The 20880-nt window shown below is 41.5% G+C and overlaps 2 protein-coding genes across 4 annotated transcripts in view; one reads left to right on the top strand and one right to left on the bottom strand.

Annotated features, from left to right (window-relative positions):
* The window catches only part of LOC113142555 (leucine-rich repeat and fibronectin type-III domain-containing protein 4), a 34144-nt gene extending 17097 nt beyond the window's left edge, over window positions 1–17047 (top strand). Inside the window, exons 4-7 of the mRNA XM_026327596.1 lie at window positions 1017–1187; window positions 2584–2745; window positions 3400–4134; window positions 15715–17047. Coding sequence (XP_026183381.1) covers window positions 1017–1187; window positions 2584–2745; window positions 3400–4134; window positions 15715–17047 — 2401 coding nt within the window. The remainder of the gene's footprint in view (window positions 1–1016; window positions 1188–2583; window positions 2746–3399; window positions 4135–15714) is intronic.
* The window catches only part of pcxb (pyruvate carboxylase b), a 236621-nt gene that overhangs the window by 85655 nt on the left and 130086 nt on the right, over window positions 1–20880 (bottom strand). The gene's annotated exons all lie outside the window — the stretch shown is intronic.

Genomic DNA, 20880 nt, shown 5'->3' with positions numbered 1-20880 from the left:
GCATGATTAACTTTCTGGGATACTGGAGCAGAGCAATAAATCAACGACTTTAAAAAAAAAAATTAATCGAAAACTTTGCTCTTGTGCTCTGCCTAAATCTGACTCTTGTTACATCCCCAGGCCTCATTGTAGGATGAATTTCGTAATAGAATGGAAATGATTGTGGACAAAAATTTAGATCCTATCAGAGGCATCCATGTGCTACAACTTCCTGTTTCTTTCTTTAAAATGCAAACATAATTTAATGTGTAGGAGCAAGTAATTGATGGTTAGTACTTCTTTCCTCTTACAATCTGTGTAGATAAAAACAGTGACCATCTTGCTGAAGCTGTATTTTCACAAACAATTTCTTTTTTTTTTTTTAATAAAATAACGTGATACTGAGCTGTAGCAAGTTATTTGTGCTTAAGTACTGAGTGCTAGGGCAAATTTATATTCTGCCAAACACACACTGCGATAAGAAGAAAGCACACACTGCAGTGAATGGAACAGATACAGGAGGCGAGATGAAACCAGTAGTGCAGGTATGATTATGACACCAAAATATTAAACATTTATCCTATTTTCGTGGTTCTCGCTTGTCAGGTTTGACACACTAATTTGTCCAAAACAGTTCTTAAGTGACTGCCTGCATAAAAGAAATACTAAATGACTACAGAAATGGGTCACAGATGGGACTGGTAAAACCTGGAAAAACATTAGGATTGAGAAGGAAAATGAGCATCTGTTGTTGTTGTCTGTCAATGCTGTCTCCATTAATTAGTCTTAGCTTACTTCCGTGGCAGCAGAGTAACATGGGAGAGTGCTTAGAACAGAGTGAACTGATCTAATATTGGTATACCTATCCTTTAAACAGATTAATTTCTTACACAGTGGGAACGTACCACAATGGACACTCGCTCAACGTCCTCACAGCTGCCATTACCTTCAAGAGATCTGTCCTAAACCAGAATAAATGTCCACGATTTCAATGAATCTTGTAACAAATTTTGAAATATCTATTTTATTGTTTACAGGGTACCATGGGAGTCCATTCAGAACATGGCCAGCTTGCACACACTGAATCTGGATCATAACCTGATAGATCACATAGCGGAAGGAGTCTTTGGTGAGCTGTATAAGCTGGCAAGATTGGATATGACCTCCAACAGGCTCCGAACCCTGCCTCCTGATCCTCTCTTCGCAAGGTAGCTCTTAAGCTTCCCCCTTTTATGTTTCTTTAAGAAGTGGCTTAGTGGAAATAGTCTATGGCAGATGACATTGCCAGAGAGCCACCAAAGTTTTTTTTTTTTTTAAACCATGTTCTAGAAGCCGACATTGGTGTACAGATATTCAGTAAAGTCACTGCATTCATTATTTTGTTTCAACCTGGGAAACTGTGGTGGGGTTCCAACTAACTTCAGCCCAGATATGACACGGTGTCTATGAACCTGCCAAGTTCAATTTTAACATCAAATTATCACTTTGATCTACTTTCTCAAGAAATAGTTTTATTTCATTAACTTATTTTTTCTAGCCATTCAAATTAAAGGACAAACCAGACTGCTTCTTTGAATAGTTTCTTAACCCTGCCATTCTTTACATTCAATAACTTTCTCCAAGCTTTTTTTTTTTCCCACTTCACTCTGAACATGTGCAGAGAGCTTCACAAAACATTCGTTTCAATGTACCCACCTGTGCTTTTTATCTCTGTGTAGCAATGGGAGAGTATATACAGCAGCCTTTGATTGTCTCTTTCTTTATACTTCCATTCTTTTTTTCTCCACAATTATGCTTGTGGTACTACCTGTTCCCATTCGTTCCCTATTATTTGATGTTGTGCTGAGGCCTTGCGACTGTCACAGCACCCTATATCAAATTATTCTACCCTTTAAAAAGAAACAACCTTAAGTTTGAAAGAATATATACTTAAATAGAGACCACTGCTTCCATCCATGCTGATTTATTATAGTAACCCACATATTTCTCTTCTTTCAGAACAATGTGCCTTAGCATAGGAAAGGTGTTTGACTCATTATGCTCTTAGTCAGAGCACATCCACTTCGTATATGTGTGATATTACATTCCCAGTCTTTTGGACCATGTTCCAGAAACCTGCTCAGGAAGAAAGTCTGTTTTTTCTTTCATAATTTTTGCAAATTATTCAGATTTTAATTTGCGTCGTCTAACTGCAAAACGCTTGTAACAGCATTACTGCTAAGTATTGCTCCTAGGTAGGTTTGTAACCGGCTGTTATGGATCATTTTCAAAACCACTTGTTTCATTTTGAGCAGCAAGCTCTTGTAAACTTGCTGATGCAAAGACTTTGTTTTATAGGAACTAAATTATTTTCTCTCATGTAAATTCCTCCTCTGACGCCTTAACAACTAAATAGCAATTAAAGCCCCTGTAAGGGGGAATTGTTGCAATGTTACAAAATGTTCACTAAAATAAACTTGTCCAGTTCATGTGGATTTTGATACTAAAACTGGTTGATGGACATGTTTACATGTACAACGAGTTTTAAAGAGATGAGGTTAAATTGATAGATCAACATACAGATTTGTGCAAGTAAAATCATTCCTTTTCTACTTTTATTTTTAGGTCCCAGACTGGTGCAATAAGTCCCACTCCCTACAATGCTGTCATAAGCCTAAATTTTGGGGGGAACCCGCTGCATTGCAATTGTGAACTGCTATGGTTACGACGTCTCATTCGTGGAGACGACATGGAGACGTGCGCTACACCTGCTCACCTGGCTGGAAGGTAAGTTGGTCAGTGGATCAGTTCTCCAATCCACCAAATATAACAAATGTTTATCCTAATCCTCAGGTTTCTTCAGGATCAAACTTGTTGAGACCAGTCTGTCTTTCAAGTGTTTCTTATTGAGCATATATCCAATTAAGGGGCTCATATGTTCTGACACCTTAACTGAATCAACATATGTAAGAATAAAACCTCAGCATAAATCTGTAGGACAAGTAGGCTGTAAAAACTGATTTTAGAAAGAATAGTATAATAGTAATCCAATACTCTCACTGTCTCCTCCATGCGTCTGTACCCCAGATTTTTTCTGCTCTCACCCTGTAGTCATAAGTACGTAGTGTAAACAAAGGACTGAGGAGGAAAATGGGCATCTGTTGCCGTCATCTGTCACCACTGTCACCATTAATTACTCTTGGCTTAGTCCTGTTTTCTAGAGTTGCATGGGACATTGTTCAAACTGTTGTGCGTTACTGAACTTTACCCTTAAACTGATAAACAGTACATAAATCTTTAGATTAATGTACTACACTAAACTGCCAAACTCACCACAGAGGTACAAAACAAGACAAATTCCTGTGCTTAGACAAAAAGGTGATTCTGCTCCGCTTGCTCTCATTTGCTTCGACCTTCTTCCCTTTTTCTTTTGTGTCTCAGATATTTCTGGTCAATTCCAGAAGAGGAGTTCACTTGTGAACCCCCCCTCATCACCCGTCACACCCACAAACTGTGGGTGTTGGAAGGCCAACGGGCCACATTAAAGTGCCGTGCCATTGGTGACCCTGAGCCAGTAGTCCACTGGGTTTCCCCAGATGACCGCATCATTGCAAATTCATCCCGGACCAGTTCCTTCAGCAATGGGACCCTGGATATCTTAGTAACAGTGGCTCGGGATGATGGGGCATACACATGTATTGCAATAAATGCAGCGGGTGAAGCAACTGCCACGGTCGACCTGAAAATAATTCCCCTGCCTCACCGGGGTGGATCATTTGGAAACACAGGGAATAACAACGTGAACACCAAGAACAACAGGAACGTGACCAATGGGATTTTACGGACCGATCCGGGCTCCTCTGATATCAGCACGGGGAAAAACGGAGGGATTAATAATGGTGTAGGACGTGGAAGTGAGGTGGAAGACGGTAAAAGAGGTGGAGGAGTGGATGATGAAGGTGACAGCAGCAGGGCCTCTGAAGGAGAGAGGGCAGAGGGAGGGAGCATGGAAGATGATGAAGGGGATGAAGAAGAAGGGAGAATGGTGGGAGTACAAGGAGTTACGTCAACCTCGGCTCAGGTCCGATGGGATTTGGGCGGTTTGTCTGCAGCTTACGTTGTCTGGATGTACCAGATACAGTACAACTGCACTGCCGACGAGACCCTCATCTACAGGTCAGTTCATCTTCATGTAATACACACTGATCACTTGTCAAACAATGGGAGCCATACTGCATTTGATATGTTACTCTGACAGCAGCTGAAACACTCACCAGCAGGGATCTGTTATTGTCTTGCAGTATTAAGACTGCATTTAAAAAAACTAAGTCCTTTTGATTGGCACCTGTTCCTCCCTTACAAAATAGTTATCTACAAAGTAGATATCCTGTTTTCATGCAAAACCTCTGAAATATTTATCCATTAGAGCCATGACACTTCACTTCCTGACACTTCAATAGGCAACTGTTCACCTTGTACATGGATGGCTGAATAGCTAAAGGGAAAGATGAATGGGGAGGCATGTGAAGGAATAAGGAGGTGAAGGTAGTTAATAATTTATCACCATTACAATATGACATGAAAACCCAACTGGTGGATACTCTGTGTGTATGGATGAGAGAATACAAGAACAAGCAGATGAACCTTGAGGGAACAAAGAGGATTTTGAGAGAGGGGAGCTTTGTGACTGTGCCTTGGGACATGACAACATCTAGAGGAAAAAAAAAAAACAGCGACATTTCTTGACATAAAGCCCCATAATGCATCAGCAGTAATAGATAAGTTTGAAGTAACATTTAAACCTTTACTAAGCCCTTTGATTTTGCATTTAAAATGAGCTTCCCTCACACTTCTGTGGGAAAAGAAGGCAAAAGAATAATCAAACATTTATAAAGACCAGTTTTGAGGTTAAGGGCCATAACGTTCTTTCTTGTTACTACAAATTATTTAAGAGACAACTGCCACACAATCTCTTAAAGCAAAGAAAGAGGAGGCTAGGCACAGACCATCATCATGAAATTGTGTGTGATTGGCTTTCACTTCTTTCTACACAAAGGCAGGGATTGAATGTGGTATTATATAGATGGTATTAAGCTGTAAGTGGCACGGAGGGGGGCAAAGGAAAAAAAAAATGTGTGTAGGTGCAAGTAAGGGAGATGGCAGCCAAGGGTGAATTGAAATAAGATGGATGGGGAGGAGAAAATAACAGTTTGATTGATGGACAGAGCCCAAAAGGGAGGAACGGGTGAATTTGAAGATAGGAATGAGGCCTCTGAAATTTCAGGAGGTGGAGGAGAGGGACTGAGGGAGAAGGGGAAGATAGGAGAGGGGTTCTACCCAAATCACCATGGGACAGATTGAGATGAAAGAAGGATGGCTGAAAGGAGGCAGACTGACAGGCAGTGGGGAGAAAGAGAGAGAGAAAGGGAGGGCAAGTATTTAAATCCATCACTGAAAAAAAAGTAAGAGTATGTGTATACCACAGAAACATATCTGCGTATGCAAGGGAAAGACGACTGAAAGTTGAGAGCACCCATGTGGTGAAAGACAGTGAGGCGAGAAGGGAGACCACTGGAATAGGGAATAATGGAGAAAGATAAGGAGTTTTTCAAAAACTAAACATGAGAGCACAAGAATGGAGACGAGGCCTGCAGTATAGCAATCCACTCATATATATTTCCCATGGAAATGGCACATCAAAACAGAACAGATTCTGCGCACTCCCATGACACATCTGTGGCAATTACACACGGAGAACTAATTAAATGATTGAATTGAATGAACAGAATGAGATCTTGGTTCCCTCATGGATCAGCTGCATTATTTTCCTCTACGAAAAATATTTTAATAATAGGAGAGCTGCCTGCTACTTGGCGTTATCAAGTAAAGGTGCATTATCTCCAGAAACCAAGGCTCACACCATGAAATGCATCTATAAATACACACACAAAATAAAAGGGATGCCTCACCTACAGCGTCACAGAATTAACCAACACTGATCGATTTGCAGCAGAACCTGAACACTGAGCTTGATAAAGGATAGTACTTGTCACAGGGTTGTTGTATTTGAACAATTTAAATGGTCCGATTGTTTATAATACTTCAAATCCCAGTTGCTCTGTCAAAACTTATCGCTTAAAGACAAAAAGGGCAGCAAGTAAAATAGCCGTCTGCGAGCGAACTTTAAGGAGATAATGAAGTAGCAGCATCGGTGGAGGTGAAGGCTCGACTGGGCGGGTTGAGACAAGAAAACGCTGATAGACACAGAGAGAATCGCACAGAAGAAAAACAGAGGAGAGATAAGCAAGAAAGACTGAGCCAAGGCAAATGGTGTCACAGGAGGGATGTTGAAATTCTGTGAGGAGGAAGTAAACAATCAGAAGCCTGACTAAACTCTAAACAAATCAAGGCACCAACAGGAAAACAAAAAAAAGAGGGTGGGGATAAATGTCTCAAAGGAGAGATCGAGGTGCAGTGACTATCTTAAAGGTGAAATTGAACTATAAACTCAACAGAATTAGAAAAGAGAAGAAAGGTTGAAAGGAGACAAACATTCTGAGGGTTTTAAGGAAGGAAATAGGGAAATCTGTCTCTGAGGACAGATAGAGAAAATGGAAGGGGCGACATTTGAAAGGAAGCATACCACAGTGGAGCCAGGGTTTTCCAGTATAGATTTCTATTATGCTATCAACCTGCTAGTGCCAACCACAATATCACACCAGCTAGCAAATCTGAGAAAGAAACTCAGCCAAAGGGAGCCCAGCTTATAATTCAAATGGAGAGAATGGTGTTCCTGTTCTGTTGCTGCTGATTGTCTGCTCAGGCAGGTGAAAGAAGCCCAACGAAAAAGCAAGCTAGTCTTCAACATCTATACATATACAGTGGGTACGGAAAGTATTCAGACCCCTTTAAATTTTTCACTCTTTGTGTCATTGCAGCCATTTGCCAAAATCAAAAAAGTTCATTTTATTTCTCATTAATGTACACTCAGCACCCCATCTTGACAGAAAAAAACAGAAATGTAGAAATTTTTGCAAATTTATTAAAAAAGAAAAACTGAAATATCACATGGTCATAAGTATTCAGACCCTTTGCAGTGACACTCATATTTAACTCACATGCTGTCCATTTCTTCTGATCCTCTTTGAGATGGTTCTGCTCCTTCATTGGAGTCCAGCTGTGTTTAATTAAACTGATTGGACTTGATTAGGAAAGGCACACACCTGTCTATATAAGACCTTACAGCTCACAGTGCATGTCAGAGCAAATGAGAATCATGAGGTCGAAGGAACTGCCCAAGGAGCTCAGAGACAGAATTGTGGCAAGGCACAGATCTGGCCAAGGTTACAAAGGAATTTCTGCAGCACTCAAGGTTCCTAAGAGCACAGTGGCCTCCATAATCCTCAAATGGAAAAAGTTTGGGATGACCAGAACTCTTCCTAGACCTGGCCGTCCAGCCAAACTGAGCAATCGTGGGAGAAGAGCCTTGGTGAGAGGTAAAGAAGAACCCAAAGATCACTGTGGCTGGGCTCCAGAGATGCAGGAGGGAGATGGGAGAAAGTTCCACAAAGTCAACTATCACTGCAGCCCTCCACCAGTCAGGGCTTTATGGCAGAGTGGCCCGACGGAAGCCTCTCCTCAGTGCAAGACACATGAAAGCCTGCATAGAGTTTGCCAAAAAACACATGAAGGACTCCCAGACTATGAGAAATAAGATTCTCTGGTCTGATGAGACCAAGATTGAACTTTTTGGCGTTAATTCTAAGCGGTATGTGTGGAGAAAACCAGGCACTGCTCATCACCTGCCCAATACAATCCCTACAGTGAAACATGGTGGTGGGAGCATCATGTTGTGGGGGTGTTTTTCAGCTGCAGGGACAGGACGACTGGTTGCAATTGAAGGAAAGATGAATGCGGCCAAATACAGAGATATCCTGGAAGAAAACCTCTTCCAGAGTGCTCAGGACCTCAGACTGGGCCGAAGGTTCACCTTTCAACAGGACAATGACCCTAAGCACACAGCTAAAATAACAAAGGAGTGGCTTCGGAACAACTCTGTGACCGTTCTTGACTGGCCCAGCCAGAGCCCTGACCTAAACCCAATTGAGCATCTCTGGAGAGACCTGAAAATGGCTGTCCACCAACGTTCACCATCCAACCTGACAGAACTGGAGAGGATCTGCAAGGAAGAGTGGCAGAGGATCCCCAAATCCAGGTGTGAAAAACTTGTTGCATCATTCCCAAGAAGACTCATGGCTGTACTAGCTCAAAAGGGTGATTCTACTCAATACTGAGCAAAGGGTCTGAATACTTATGACCATGTGATATTTCAGTTTTTCTTTTTTAATAAATTTGCAAAAATTTCTACATTTCTGTTTTTTTCTGTCAAGATGGGGTGCTGAGTGTACATTAATGAGAAATAAAATGAACTTTTTTGATTTTGGCAAATGGCTGCAATGACACAAAGAGTGAAAAATTTAAAGGGGTCTGAATACTTTCCGTACCCACTGTACATACGTATACGTAAATGTATGCATACAGTCTACATATATAAATTACAGAATCGCAGACCACACTGTGTGGCTGCAGGATTTAATCATCTCCAAATGTCAGTTGCATGCTAGACAACATCAGCCTCCATTTGAGCACGGCTTGTCTAATTCTGATGATGTCTGTGACAGCACCAGGTGGAATGCCATCCATGTGGTGTCCACTTTTGGAAAAAAGAAAATGTTAATTATATAATGTAATATCCTGAAAACCCAGTAACAAAATGCCCAAGGATTCCTGTTGTTGAGAGTTGGATATAAGCCAATATCAAATTGGCATTTCTGTCTTGCCCACACATGGTATACCTGCCTGAAGGACAAAGAACAGGAGAAAGAATGTCCCTCCATATTAATGAGGCAGCATCTGTAAAATGACCTCTGCAGTACCATCTGCTTGAAAATATTTGGTGTCTTTTCAGCAAAATTTTTACTGCATTTGCACAGAAAAATCTCTTTACAGGGGCTGTCCTTTGCAGACGGAAGAAAATATAATACAGGGGTAGGTGCAATCCAAAAACCCATCAGCAACATGTCTCTCTCTAAAACCAGTGATAAGTCTTTTCTTAAGGCTGTGTCAGAAACATATCGATTCTCTGGTCGTTATTGTACTGAATTATTCTCTAAAATGTTCTTGTGACTTTTACCCACCTTCTGTACATGTAGAGGCTAGACAGCAGCACAAAACACAGCCATAGAGTTGAATTATCACCTCTGCCAGTCTCAGAAACCAACTGGCATGAGGTAAATAGCACATAACGCCACTCAAAGCTTTACAACTATATTATTCACTGCAGAACTATTTTATTGGAATTGCATTGCACAGTATAGGTGTCACTGAGTCAAGCCCCTACGTGTATACTGAAACTGAAATACATTGTTCAATATCTCAAAATTATATGTTATAAGATATAGTCTAGTGTGTTTTACTGTGTTTCTGATTATTTTTATAGGGTAAATGTATCTTATTTAAACACTGGGAATACAGTTTCAGTACTTTATGAGTCACTCGTTCAGAAGGTATGCCACCGGGGGAGCTTGCAGGACACTTGTACATGGCAGAGCCAAAAGTTTCTTATTAGGTTCAGAAGTCGTGCAAGTGTTCAGGCAGGAGTGTAAGGGCTTTGAACATTTCATCCTACTCACAACAGGATCAATGCTCCTGCTGGGCACTCAAACTGCCAAGTTTGGCACAGAATTTAATGGGAGCAGAAACAATCATAGGGACAGAAAGAGGAGGAAGCTGGAGACAGAATCATGCAGAGTTTAAGAAATAATGAGAATAATGAAAATAGAGTCTCAGAAAGGGGACGCACGGTTAAAAAGGACAGGGTGAGAGTTTGACAGCCATAGGAAAGGAGCATGCTGAGAAATAGATGAGAGCACAGGTAATTAGTCACAAAGGAGTGGGAAATGAAAGGATTAAAGAAACAGATCCTGAATTAAGGTATATGGAAATAATTGCTGATGATAATTATCCAATATATATTACACAGTAGTCACCCTATCTATAAATATATTTAAAAATGTGTAGTACACAATTTAAACTCTTTTCCTCCACATGTTGCATATAGCTATTGTACAACAGGATACTGCTGGGGAAGCTGATATCAGCGACTTATTTTAGGCTGGTGTGAGCCTGGTAACCAATACAAGAAATCATCCAAGAAACAAGATAAGTGCATTTGCTGAGGCAGGGAGAGATAAGGATGTAAGGAGAGATATAACAGTGGGGCAGGGAGAAGGTACAAAGAGACAAAGACGGAGAAAGAGAGAGGGGAAGGAGAAATAAAAAAAAAGACCAAGGACTTAGAAGGCCAAAACAGTGGAGGAAAGAAAGGGAAGGAGAAAGAGGAGGGACATAACCGAGTAGAGAATTGCACCCCAGGGGAAGATGTAATTAACCGTTAAACCACTGTGTCAATGCAAGTGTCAGCTCACATCAGAGACCGAGGATGGAAGCAAAAGAAAGGGTCAGTACTCAATACATATGTCAACTTATATTATATTGTAAGGTCAGAGGAAAGGACAGAGTGAATAAGGGAGCTAGAGAGGGACAGAGAGCGAGATTTATAGTGCCTTTTATCATGTGGTTAAAGTAAAATGATGAGAAAATCTGGAGAAATGATAGGGGAAGACAAATACTGGGGGACTGGGGAAGAGGACGTGGAAGTCATAAAAACGAAAAGGAGTAAGAATCAGAGGGAAAACAACTGAATCAGGTGGCGCAGGAAAATCAGGCCAAATGAGAGAGAGTCGACTGAGAAGGGTAGATTAAGGGAAGCAAAAAGACAGAAGGAGGAATGAAACTAAATCCAGAGGGTGGGGGTGGGGGGATTGACAGAAAGACAGATCAAGGAAAACAGAAGAAGAGATCACGCTAAATTGAAGCAGACAACCATTGAGACAGTAAACAGTCCGATGAATCAAGACCAGAAATGGAGGAAAGGGTAAATGAACAAAAGACATGACATGGGAAAAAGGAAAGGAGGGCAGTATAGATGTCAGCCAGAAGAGGAGATAATTGCTTTGTTGTTCCTCCTCGTCTCTCATTCTCTCCCCCACCCCACCCCCACCTCTCTCCTCTGTCTTTGCTCTCTGTGCCCAAGTCTGGTGTCAGACCACCAGACTTGGTAATGCAGATGGAGAAGGAAAAAGGCGAAGGAATGAGGCAGGAAGAACACAAGTGAGGATGGGGAGAGGGAGGTGGGAACAAGAGGAAAGGGGGACAGGATCCTACTGCTCCTTTATCCTCTCTGCTATCACTCTCTTCTTTTCCTCCCCTCCTCATGGGTGCTAATAATTACTCGTTTCTGTGTCACCAGCTTGAACAAAGCACTCCCTTGTCTCTCCCTCTCTACATCTGTGTATGTGTGCGCACATGCTAAAGCAGGGTCTAACCATAATTAGAAGCATGGTGACAGACACACACTTGGCATGTTAAGGTGATGGAGAACAATGGCAGCATTGGCAAATACAAGGGTAGTACTACCCCCCCTCCCCTCCACGACAACACCACCCATATCCATAAATTCATTACATTTCCCCCCAGAAGTCCAAGTTAGGTGCACTTGATATTCCTGAACATATGGCACATTGTGTCAAGGCGTCTCATGTGTCTATATACTATATGTGCTCATGCCGCAGAGCTGCTTATTTGCAAGTTTATGTGACAATAGGTGTGTCTGTATATGTGGTTAAAAATGCACTGGTAGTAGCAGATCAGCATATCAAAGATGCATGCATTTGCTTGCTATTTTCTGTAGCTGCCAGCTTGGCAAAAACAACTAGAGAGGTGATGCACATTCTAATAAGAGAGGGGGAGTGGCGGTGAGGCAGGAGAGAACAGTGGTGATGTATGGGGGGGGGTGGAGCACGAGGGCAAATGGTGAGGTGGCAGGGGAAAGGAAGAGAGGAAGGAAGAGGGTGAGGTTAGGGTGCAGCACAGACAGATAAATGGGAAATGATGAGAAGAAGAGGACGGAGAAAGTAGAGTGACCTTGGATGCTAAATAATGGTATATGGTTATAGCTGTGGCTAATAGAGACATAGTACAGTGACTGCAAAAGTGGGAGGTCAGGTTAGAGCCCAGTATTGCCAAAGGATCTGTGACAAGCAGAGCCGATTAGCTGTGGAAATACAAACGAGGTAAAAGAGGGTGAAAGAAGGAAAAGTGCAGAAAGAAGGAACACGTCAAATGGTAAAAGTTGCCAAAGATTTCAAATACAGAACACACAGGGCACCAGTGCAGGTTTGGGGATAGGGAGAGAAAGCACAAGCAATTACAAAGTGATGAAAAGGGCAAAGAATACAGATGGATAAGGGGGAGGGACTGATCAGCGAAAAGGAGGGAATCTGTTCATAAAAGATGGATGGAAAAAGAATAAGGAGGATAGATCAAGTGAGGGTGGATCTGAAAAGGAGGATAGAGGGAAGGATGGAGGATAGAGCAAACAAAGAAAGAGGTTTTGAAAGGCAGGATTAGAAAATGACTCAAAGATTCATTCAAGAGGTGTGTATGTGTGAGTCATGGTCACACAATAGAAGACTGATTGAACAGTTTGCTGCTGCTTATTATACAGAGTATAGACTGTAGGATGCATCGAGTTGTATAAGTTAATCCACGTGTACACACACACACACACACACACACACACACACACACACACACACACACACACACACACACACACACACACACACACACACACACACACACACACACACACACACACACACACACACACACACACACACACACACACACACACACACTTGGTGCAGGATAATTCACAATGCAACCGTACAGTATGTCGGGGCATAGAAATGGAATCAGCACCGATATGGCTTATACAAGACTTTAAAAATACAGTTTCTTTTCCCAGCACTGAATCCAATAAAGCGTCCGAGAGTATATCATCAATATTAAGCTAACTGAGACAGCCGGCGACATGAGGAAAGAGGGGAAAGAAAGGACACGAGAAACGCGAACGTTAATGCGAACGTGAAAATAACAGAAATCCCATTTAAATACATTCTTTGCTGCAGAGAAGCACCCCATCAGCCGAGTACATGCCTCCCCACAGTGACGGTCAAGACTCTCTGCCTCGCGGGATCTATCTATTATACACAGACACATAAAGGCTGTGGATGAACTGACACCAATGTAATATTTCTCAGAGCCTTTTATAAGCCTATAATATGACCAAGGCTTTTTATTCAGAAACAGAGGCAGCAGTAGCATTATGAGTGCTGCTTCTTGCATATTTCATGTGAGAAATCTGATTGGGCTCCCAGTGTCTTTACTACTGGACTTTACAGAAATAACTCATAAAGACAGGCTTTCAGCTTTGGTTTTCATTCCCGAGATATTTGGTTATATTGCTTTGGTTTGATTTCAATTCGTAAGATGCTTTTTTTTTTTTTGCTGCAGGAAAATAAGTAGTACTTAAAAACCTTCATATTTGTACTTTCATTTGCAATTTTATTTACTGCTCTGAAGTTCTGGGCCTTGCGATACAGCTAGTGTGAATTTCATAGAGCTGTCTGACACCTTGAAGAATGAAAGTTCTTCAAGTGAAGGTCACATTCAAACTAATTTAGGAATTTAAAGAGCAATTAAACTACTATTTAACAGGTAAAGTGACTTTGGAATACCCTCACTGTGTATTTGTTTTATGTTCTTTACCTTTTTTTTGTATAATTTAATTTAGCATGTCAGTATTTGTCCATCAAAAGTAAGAGAAGACTAATGTTCTGGGAGAGGAAGCCATGGGATCTGCCTGGCCATGAAAACAGAGCATTTAATGTGTGGATATTTCATGCAGAGATGCTTTCACTAGAAATACTTCACTGTCGAGCCAAATAATGAGCTTTTGCCATGGCAACACACACCTGGTCCCTAAGCTACTCCAGTGAGAAGAATGAGTTAATTGGTGAATTTGTGACAGTGTTAGAAAGCAATCTATAGTGACCTAATGGCCACTGGATGAGGCTGATTTTAATGAGACTGCCCCCATCTGTCTGTTCAGATTATACTGGGACTTGGAGTGTCAGACTCTACCCCATAATTCTTTATCAGATCATAATGAGCTTCTGCTGGAAATTAGGACTTTGTAGGTATTTCTGTGTCGGGCATTGGCATTCAGAAAGTCCCAAGGCCATTTGCTAAGATAGGGTAACTGAGTTTGCAACATGATGTTGCAAGAAAAAAAAAAAAAAGAACTGTTAATCCTATATTTTACTTGGACAATGGTTAATGTCCTGGGTATTTGCTCAGGTAATTCTTAAGTCTTGAGAAAGCAATAAAAAGCAGTTTCCATCCCTACTTAACAGAGTGCAAACCCAATGCATATGTCTGGCTGTAGCTTGCCTTGAGTAAGCACCTCTTTTGTTTTACAGTTATTATTCATGACACCGAACTCATCGTCGTGTTTGTTTCTGTGTGAGAATTGTCAATTGCACTGATTTTATTAAGAATGCTTATGTAACAGCAGCTAATTACACCTAATTCCAAATTTAGGAAAAAAAAAAAGAAGTTGCTGCCTTCATTGATCTCTTCATTTTAAATGCAGTGAAAGCAGACCAAGGTTACGGGTCTTCTGCAGTGGCTCCTCCAGGGTCTCAGTCACGCAACATGAGATTTTTAGCTCAACTCTCTCAGGAGCTGGAACATTTAGCAGACAAAACAAATAACCCTTTGGATGTGGGCAAGGAAAAGGGAGAGAAAAACAGGAAAAGGGAGAGCTAATGCAGGAGAGGAAAGAGAAAAAAAAAATAAATCAAATCTTCAGAATAGCAGCACAAACACACACACACACACACAAGAGGGATGGACAGCAGAGGGCAAATTTATACCCATCAGTGACAAACACTTGAGCTGTGCTACAGTCTCCCACACACACACTTTACCCTAGCATGTTACATACAGGAACCCACTGACATGAAAGTACTGAATTTTATTCTAGCAGGTCATAAAGGCACACACACACACTCATGCAACTTGTGTATACCTGTGCCCCTCTGTTCTCATCACTACCTCTACACTGTTTTCCCCCCCGTCTCTGTCTCTGTATTGTTCACCTCTTCCCCGTTTGTTAGCTTCAATGGCTGCTCGAACACTTAAAATGAGGACACATTCAAAGCACTTCTCTCTTTATTATCCCACGCAAGCACTCATTCATTACAGACACACACAGAGAACACATTAGCAGTCAAACGACAACAAAACACATCCTCGCTTGTGATAGCAACACATCGACACATTTGTTTCCAAATACAGCACAAAACATCCCAGTTTTACTGTCATGGAACCATGACCGCGGAACCTAAAATGGCCTCATGTGAGGCCCCACAAAATGGTTTGACGTTTGCTTTTTGCAGGGATTCAAGTAAGAGCCTGCACACATACACACACACCCCTGAACTCCAAATGAGCAGACAGTTCTCTTTTCATGTTCCCTGGGCACACTCTCCATCAATAGCCTCATTTTCCCTCTCTCTCTCCCTGCTGCAGTAGCCACTCCTGCAATGTTTCTAGCCATGCTGTCAACACCCCTTTCTTTTCCAATATTCAACTCTTTCTTTCTTGTTCCACAATATTTAGCCTTCAATCGACTGCAGATAATTTACATTTTACTACACATCCTTTGCACAGCGTGTTGTTTATTTACCTGACCTCTACTTTGTTTTTTGTTTTGTTCCTTTATAGAATTCTACCATCGACTAGTGACCGTTTCCTGCTGAAGAACCTGGTTTCAGGTGTGGACTACAACCTGTGCGTGTTGGCTATTTTTGATGATGCTATAACATCATTAGCGGCAACAAAAGTCTTAGGCTGTACCACGTTCTCCACCAAGGATGTTTACCCAGCATGCCGCTCTCTCCAAGCCCACTTCCTAGGTGGGACACTGACCATATTGGTTGGCGGCGTTGTCGTGGTCACCCTACTTGTGTTCACCGTGGCACTCATGGTTCGCCACCGTGTTTGTAATCATGGCGACCACATCATATGTCACAGCAGCAATGCTGAGGCAGGAGGCGGGGCCTGCTGTCAAGGTGGTGGTGTAGGGGGTGGCGACAAAGGGGGAAATGGTAGTGGGTGCTACCAATCAAATGGTTCTGGGGACATGATGATGGTGATCCTGCCCAATGGTCTGCCCTCCAAGAGAGGAGCGGAGAAGGACAATGAGAAAGACAAAGACAAGGAGAAGGAAACAGCTGATTCTGCTTCCTCTCTGCCTCCAAAACTCCCCCCAAAGCCCAGGCCAAAACCTAAAGTCAGCCTGGAGCAGTTTCTCTCAGCTGGGGGGTTAGTTTCTACGACAACAGGGGCAGGAGGTGAGATGGCACTGGTGGTGAGGCAGAGAAAGCTGGATAAGGTACCACCATACACCACTGAAAGTGACAGAACTCCCCTCTACTACTCCCCTTCCCCTCCATCTACCCTGCCCCGTCAGTCACACTCCAGAGATCGCCCAAAACCACGTCTGGAGAGAGAACTGACCAATCGTGCCAGTTTCTCTCTGGCTGCACCCCTTAGAGACTCTGACTTGGTGGACTGGAGAATCACTCCCCGAAGCAGGGACAAATGGAACTCCTCACAAGCTTATCAGAGCCCTCTATCCCCACTAAGTCCTGCCTGTGGGACCGTTAGCAAACGGCGACACTCCCTGGATATGGGTTCCTCTGTCGCCCTTGCGACTGATGCTGCAGCCACCGTTGCCAAGCGTTATGGTGCTGTCAGTTACGCCAAGCGACTGAGTGTTATCTGGACAAGGCGAAGCCAGTCTCTTCATGGAATGCTAGTGCAATGCGCCTCAACAACAAGCACAACATCAACCACCAGCGATGAGGCTGAAAGTGGCGGGGGCTTCGGAGCACACTGCGAGGTGCAACGGGGATACATCCACGCTTATAACACCACCAACTCCAACTCGAACACTGGTATCAGTACTGGGAAAGTGAGCAGCTTAAAAGACAGGGGAAGAGAAAAGGGGAAGGACGGAAGGAGTGCTGAAGAACTGGAGGAAAGTGTTGTGTAGGGGATAGAAGAACAAAAAGTTAAGGAGGGATAGGACAGCCTGAATGGGATCTTGATTTGAGGAGGGCATAGAGGTGGAGCCCAGGGAGAAATCAAAGGAGTAGGTGAGGGAAGCCGAAGTGACTGCAGATGAAGAAGGGAAGGTTGTGAGTTCAGAGAAAGGGAGAGGAGTAAAATTTACTTGAGTCTCACTTGTGTAGCTCCTTGATTCACCCTGGGAGAAGTCAAGAAAAATTGAGAGAGGGGAAAGTGAACCTGGAAGTGAAGATTTTTATTAGGCTCTACCGCTGACCTGAAGACAGATGATTGGAAAAGAAGGTGAGATGTGGAAAGAAAAAAAAAAAACACTTTTGAAATGGTCTTTTAATATTTAATACTCAAGCCTAAGCTCCAGTTGTATCAGTAAAAACAGTCTAATAGACGAGAAAGTTGTAACACAAAAGAAGTCAAAGATCTAGACAAAGTGTGGCAGCTATGAGAGCAGGCACTGAGAGGGGTATATATAGTGACACGGAGATGTAGAGATGTAATCAAAGGGTGAAAAATAGAGCAGCAGAATAAAGGTTATATAGCAGCAACAGAGATGGCATGAGCTCAGCGTGGATCTCAGTAAAACCTAACACTAATAGAACCAGACTCTTGCTAACGCTTCACCTCTCCAGGGCCCCAGCTGCCAGAGCACTGGATCAAAAACAACAACACAATACATGAAAAATACTCTTCTCAGACCAAAATACAATCGTATATAAAAGAAAAAAAAAAGAAAAGAAAAAAAAAAAGATGTGGATGACAAATCCTGCTTTGTTATCTTGTTTTTTGACTGCAACAGTGATGACCATTTTGAAACTCTTTTCCAAAACATAATGAATGTGACTTCTGTGTGTCCTCTGCGGCTGGACACTGATTTTGGCTTGCTGTGCCTCCGGATTATGGGAGCATAAATACAGAGCTGGGTGCATTGGACATGATCAATCGATACGGGCTGGAAAGAGCGAGTGGAGCATGGACAAGAGAAATACACTGGGATTACAATGGAATCTATATGGATTACAAAATAAAGGAGACAACAGTGTATGATGGAACTTGTGAATGCCTGCGTTTCTGGAAGACAGTATTGGATTTCGGATGATAATGGACCAAACAGATGAAAAATACTAATGGATGCATAGGTGTGCATGCATTGGTGGATGAGGAGCAGGATGGGGATACAGATGTGGCTAAAAGTGTTGGTCTCCTTTTTTTGCGGAAATAAACTGAAACTAAGAAAAGTAACTGATATTCAATATTCTCTGTTCAACACTGGATCCTAGCAAATTCTGATAATAACATGGTTATAATAATATTACCAACTGTGGTCACAGGACCATCATCATGTTTTCAGTCAGGTGTAAAGGTAGCAACACTTTCAGACAGGTCTGTATGTATCTGTGTGCGCACATATACTGTATATGAATGTTTGTGAGGGGCAATCCAGTCAACTAGACTTTATCCATGAAAAGGTTTAGTGCTCTCTGGACATGCTATAAAAGAAATACATCTAAAATATATATATATTAGAGGTTCACTGTTATATCTACACTGAGTAAAAGTGAAATGTTTAAAGACATTTTTACCAAAACCAAATTAAAATCACTATTTCCAGCAATGTAGCATGGTCAGACAGCAGCAACCCTTAAGGCGGAATCAATTCCATTCTTTTTGTGACTTCAGTGTCCTCTGTGGCACATGGACTCACTTCCAGATAGTGAATGTTTTCAGAAAGGAAGACGTTTTTTTTTTTTGTTTTTTTTTTTTAAAATGACAGAACCAATACAGAGATCACTGACGATATAAACTCTTCATTGGAAGACTTTGAAAAATGTGATGACTGATCCACTGACACAGATCACAGAGACTCTTAAAAACCTCTATGATAGAGAAAAAAATGAAAAGAGAAAACTTGAAAGTACATATATATAGAAAATATATATATATATATATATGATGATGTTACTTGTCGCACCATGTGTTTCTGTTTTTCAAAGTTTTCTGGGGAATAATGTTTGGGTCAAAATACAACATACAACATATAAAAATGTGATTTTTTTCTTTGTTTCAGATAAACAGACAATGCTGATTATAGTCAAGCAGAAAAATAAAGGTCAAAACAGATACTGAAGAAGCAAACAGCACAAAACACAAACTGGCAATCACACGCACCCCAAAACACAGATACACAAAAACAAATGCCTACAAAACAGAACCAATTATAAAAATAATCATTTGAACCATTAATGTTGTTTCCTTTCCATTTTTATTTCATTTTGGCAAAATCTATTGTTCTCTGGACTTGATATAAATAAAAAAAAAAAAAAAAACAACAAAAAAACATGTATGGACCAGACACAGACTTGTTAACAGAAATAAGGACTGTGTTGCGTTTGTGTGCATGTGTGTTTACAGATGTACTTTCCATGCATTTTTTCCAATGTTTTTGCATCAAATGGAGTTCAGTACATCAACACGTGCCAGGGCCAGATTTTAGGACAATTAAGTGCCATTTCAATTTTACTAGCAATGTGGGGCCATTGATATGAATTCATTTCTAAAAACCTAGCAGTTTGTTTTTGGATGGAGTAATGAGTAATGATTCAGTCTTCATAAAAACATTTGGAGTTTAAGGCAAACTTGTAAGTCAAAGAAGCTTCCGTGCATTCATGTCTGTGTGGCAATAACAAAGTTGTTTACTTGTCAGTTTATTAGAAAGTAAGTAACCGTTGTTGAGGTGATTATGAACAGCACACAACAGAGAAAGCATGGGATGAGAAGAAAAAAAAAACATGTGTAAAAGTGAAGCAAATGACAGATCAAAAGTTCCAGGAACAGATGGAAACGCATTTACAGAGACAAAAGGATACAGGGGAACAAAAAGACGTACCAGAGCAAGTCTGATATGGGAGCACAGAACAAGAAAGAGTGCTGATGTGACAATAAACGACGGGAACTAAAAGCTATCAAACTAATGGATCATGATTCGGAGGCATTGCTATTATCAACCATATCTGCTGCTTTCAGACACTAATGTAAGACATTACAGGACCCTTTCAAGGTACCTACAGGTCAGTTAAATACTAATTTTAGCTGCAAAGCAAAGACATGATCCGGCAGCACTCCACATCATAGCTAACTAACTTTTAAAGAAACAAAAAGATGATAAAATTGGAAAACATGAACCAACACATCCAAATTAATTTTCTGTATTTTCTGGAATATAAGTCGTGTTTTTTTTTTTTTTTTTTACTCCTCTGGCTTGACCTGCGACTTACATAGCGACACGACTTGTAGGTGTTACTTTAGTAGTCACTAGCGTTAGATGGCACTCTTGACTCAATTGAAGGTAACACTGTACTGCTGAAAAGGTAAAAAGGTTTATGTTCACACTAAACTCTAACTCCTAGTGTAACACAACTGAAAATGCTGCTCAAAACAAAGAGCTATACTGCAGACTACAAAGTGCAGGTAATAAAGTCTGCAGCTGAAACAAAGTTTGGAGTGAGTGTCTAATATTCCGGTGCAACTTCTCTCGATGTCACTCCATATTTTCATCCGCCCTTCCTCTTGCATGATTTCATTTTCTATCACACCCTTTGCAGACTTTGCTAAATGTGTGTGTGTAAGATGTAGGGAGAGGGCGAGAGAAACACAGTATGAGAATGCTGACATGCCAAGAGATGGACAAATAGATGATGATGAGCAAGGGAAAGAGGGAGACAAGTGAAGGAAGGCATAGATAACTGTGTTTAGCTATCTCTGTGTGCACGGCCTGTGTTCATCTGTGCCTGAGTGAGCTGGTTT

Source organism: Mastacembelus armatus, chromosome 18, assembly GCF_900324485.2.
Source record: "Mastacembelus armatus chromosome 18, fMasArm1.2, whole genome shotgun sequence".
Taxonomy (NCBI): Eukaryota; Metazoa; Chordata; class Actinopteri; order Synbranchiformes; family Mastacembelidae; genus Mastacembelus; species Mastacembelus armatus.
The sequence above is the reverse complement of the archived record's forward strand: the minus strand, read 5'-3'. Positions and strand labels throughout refer to the sequence as shown.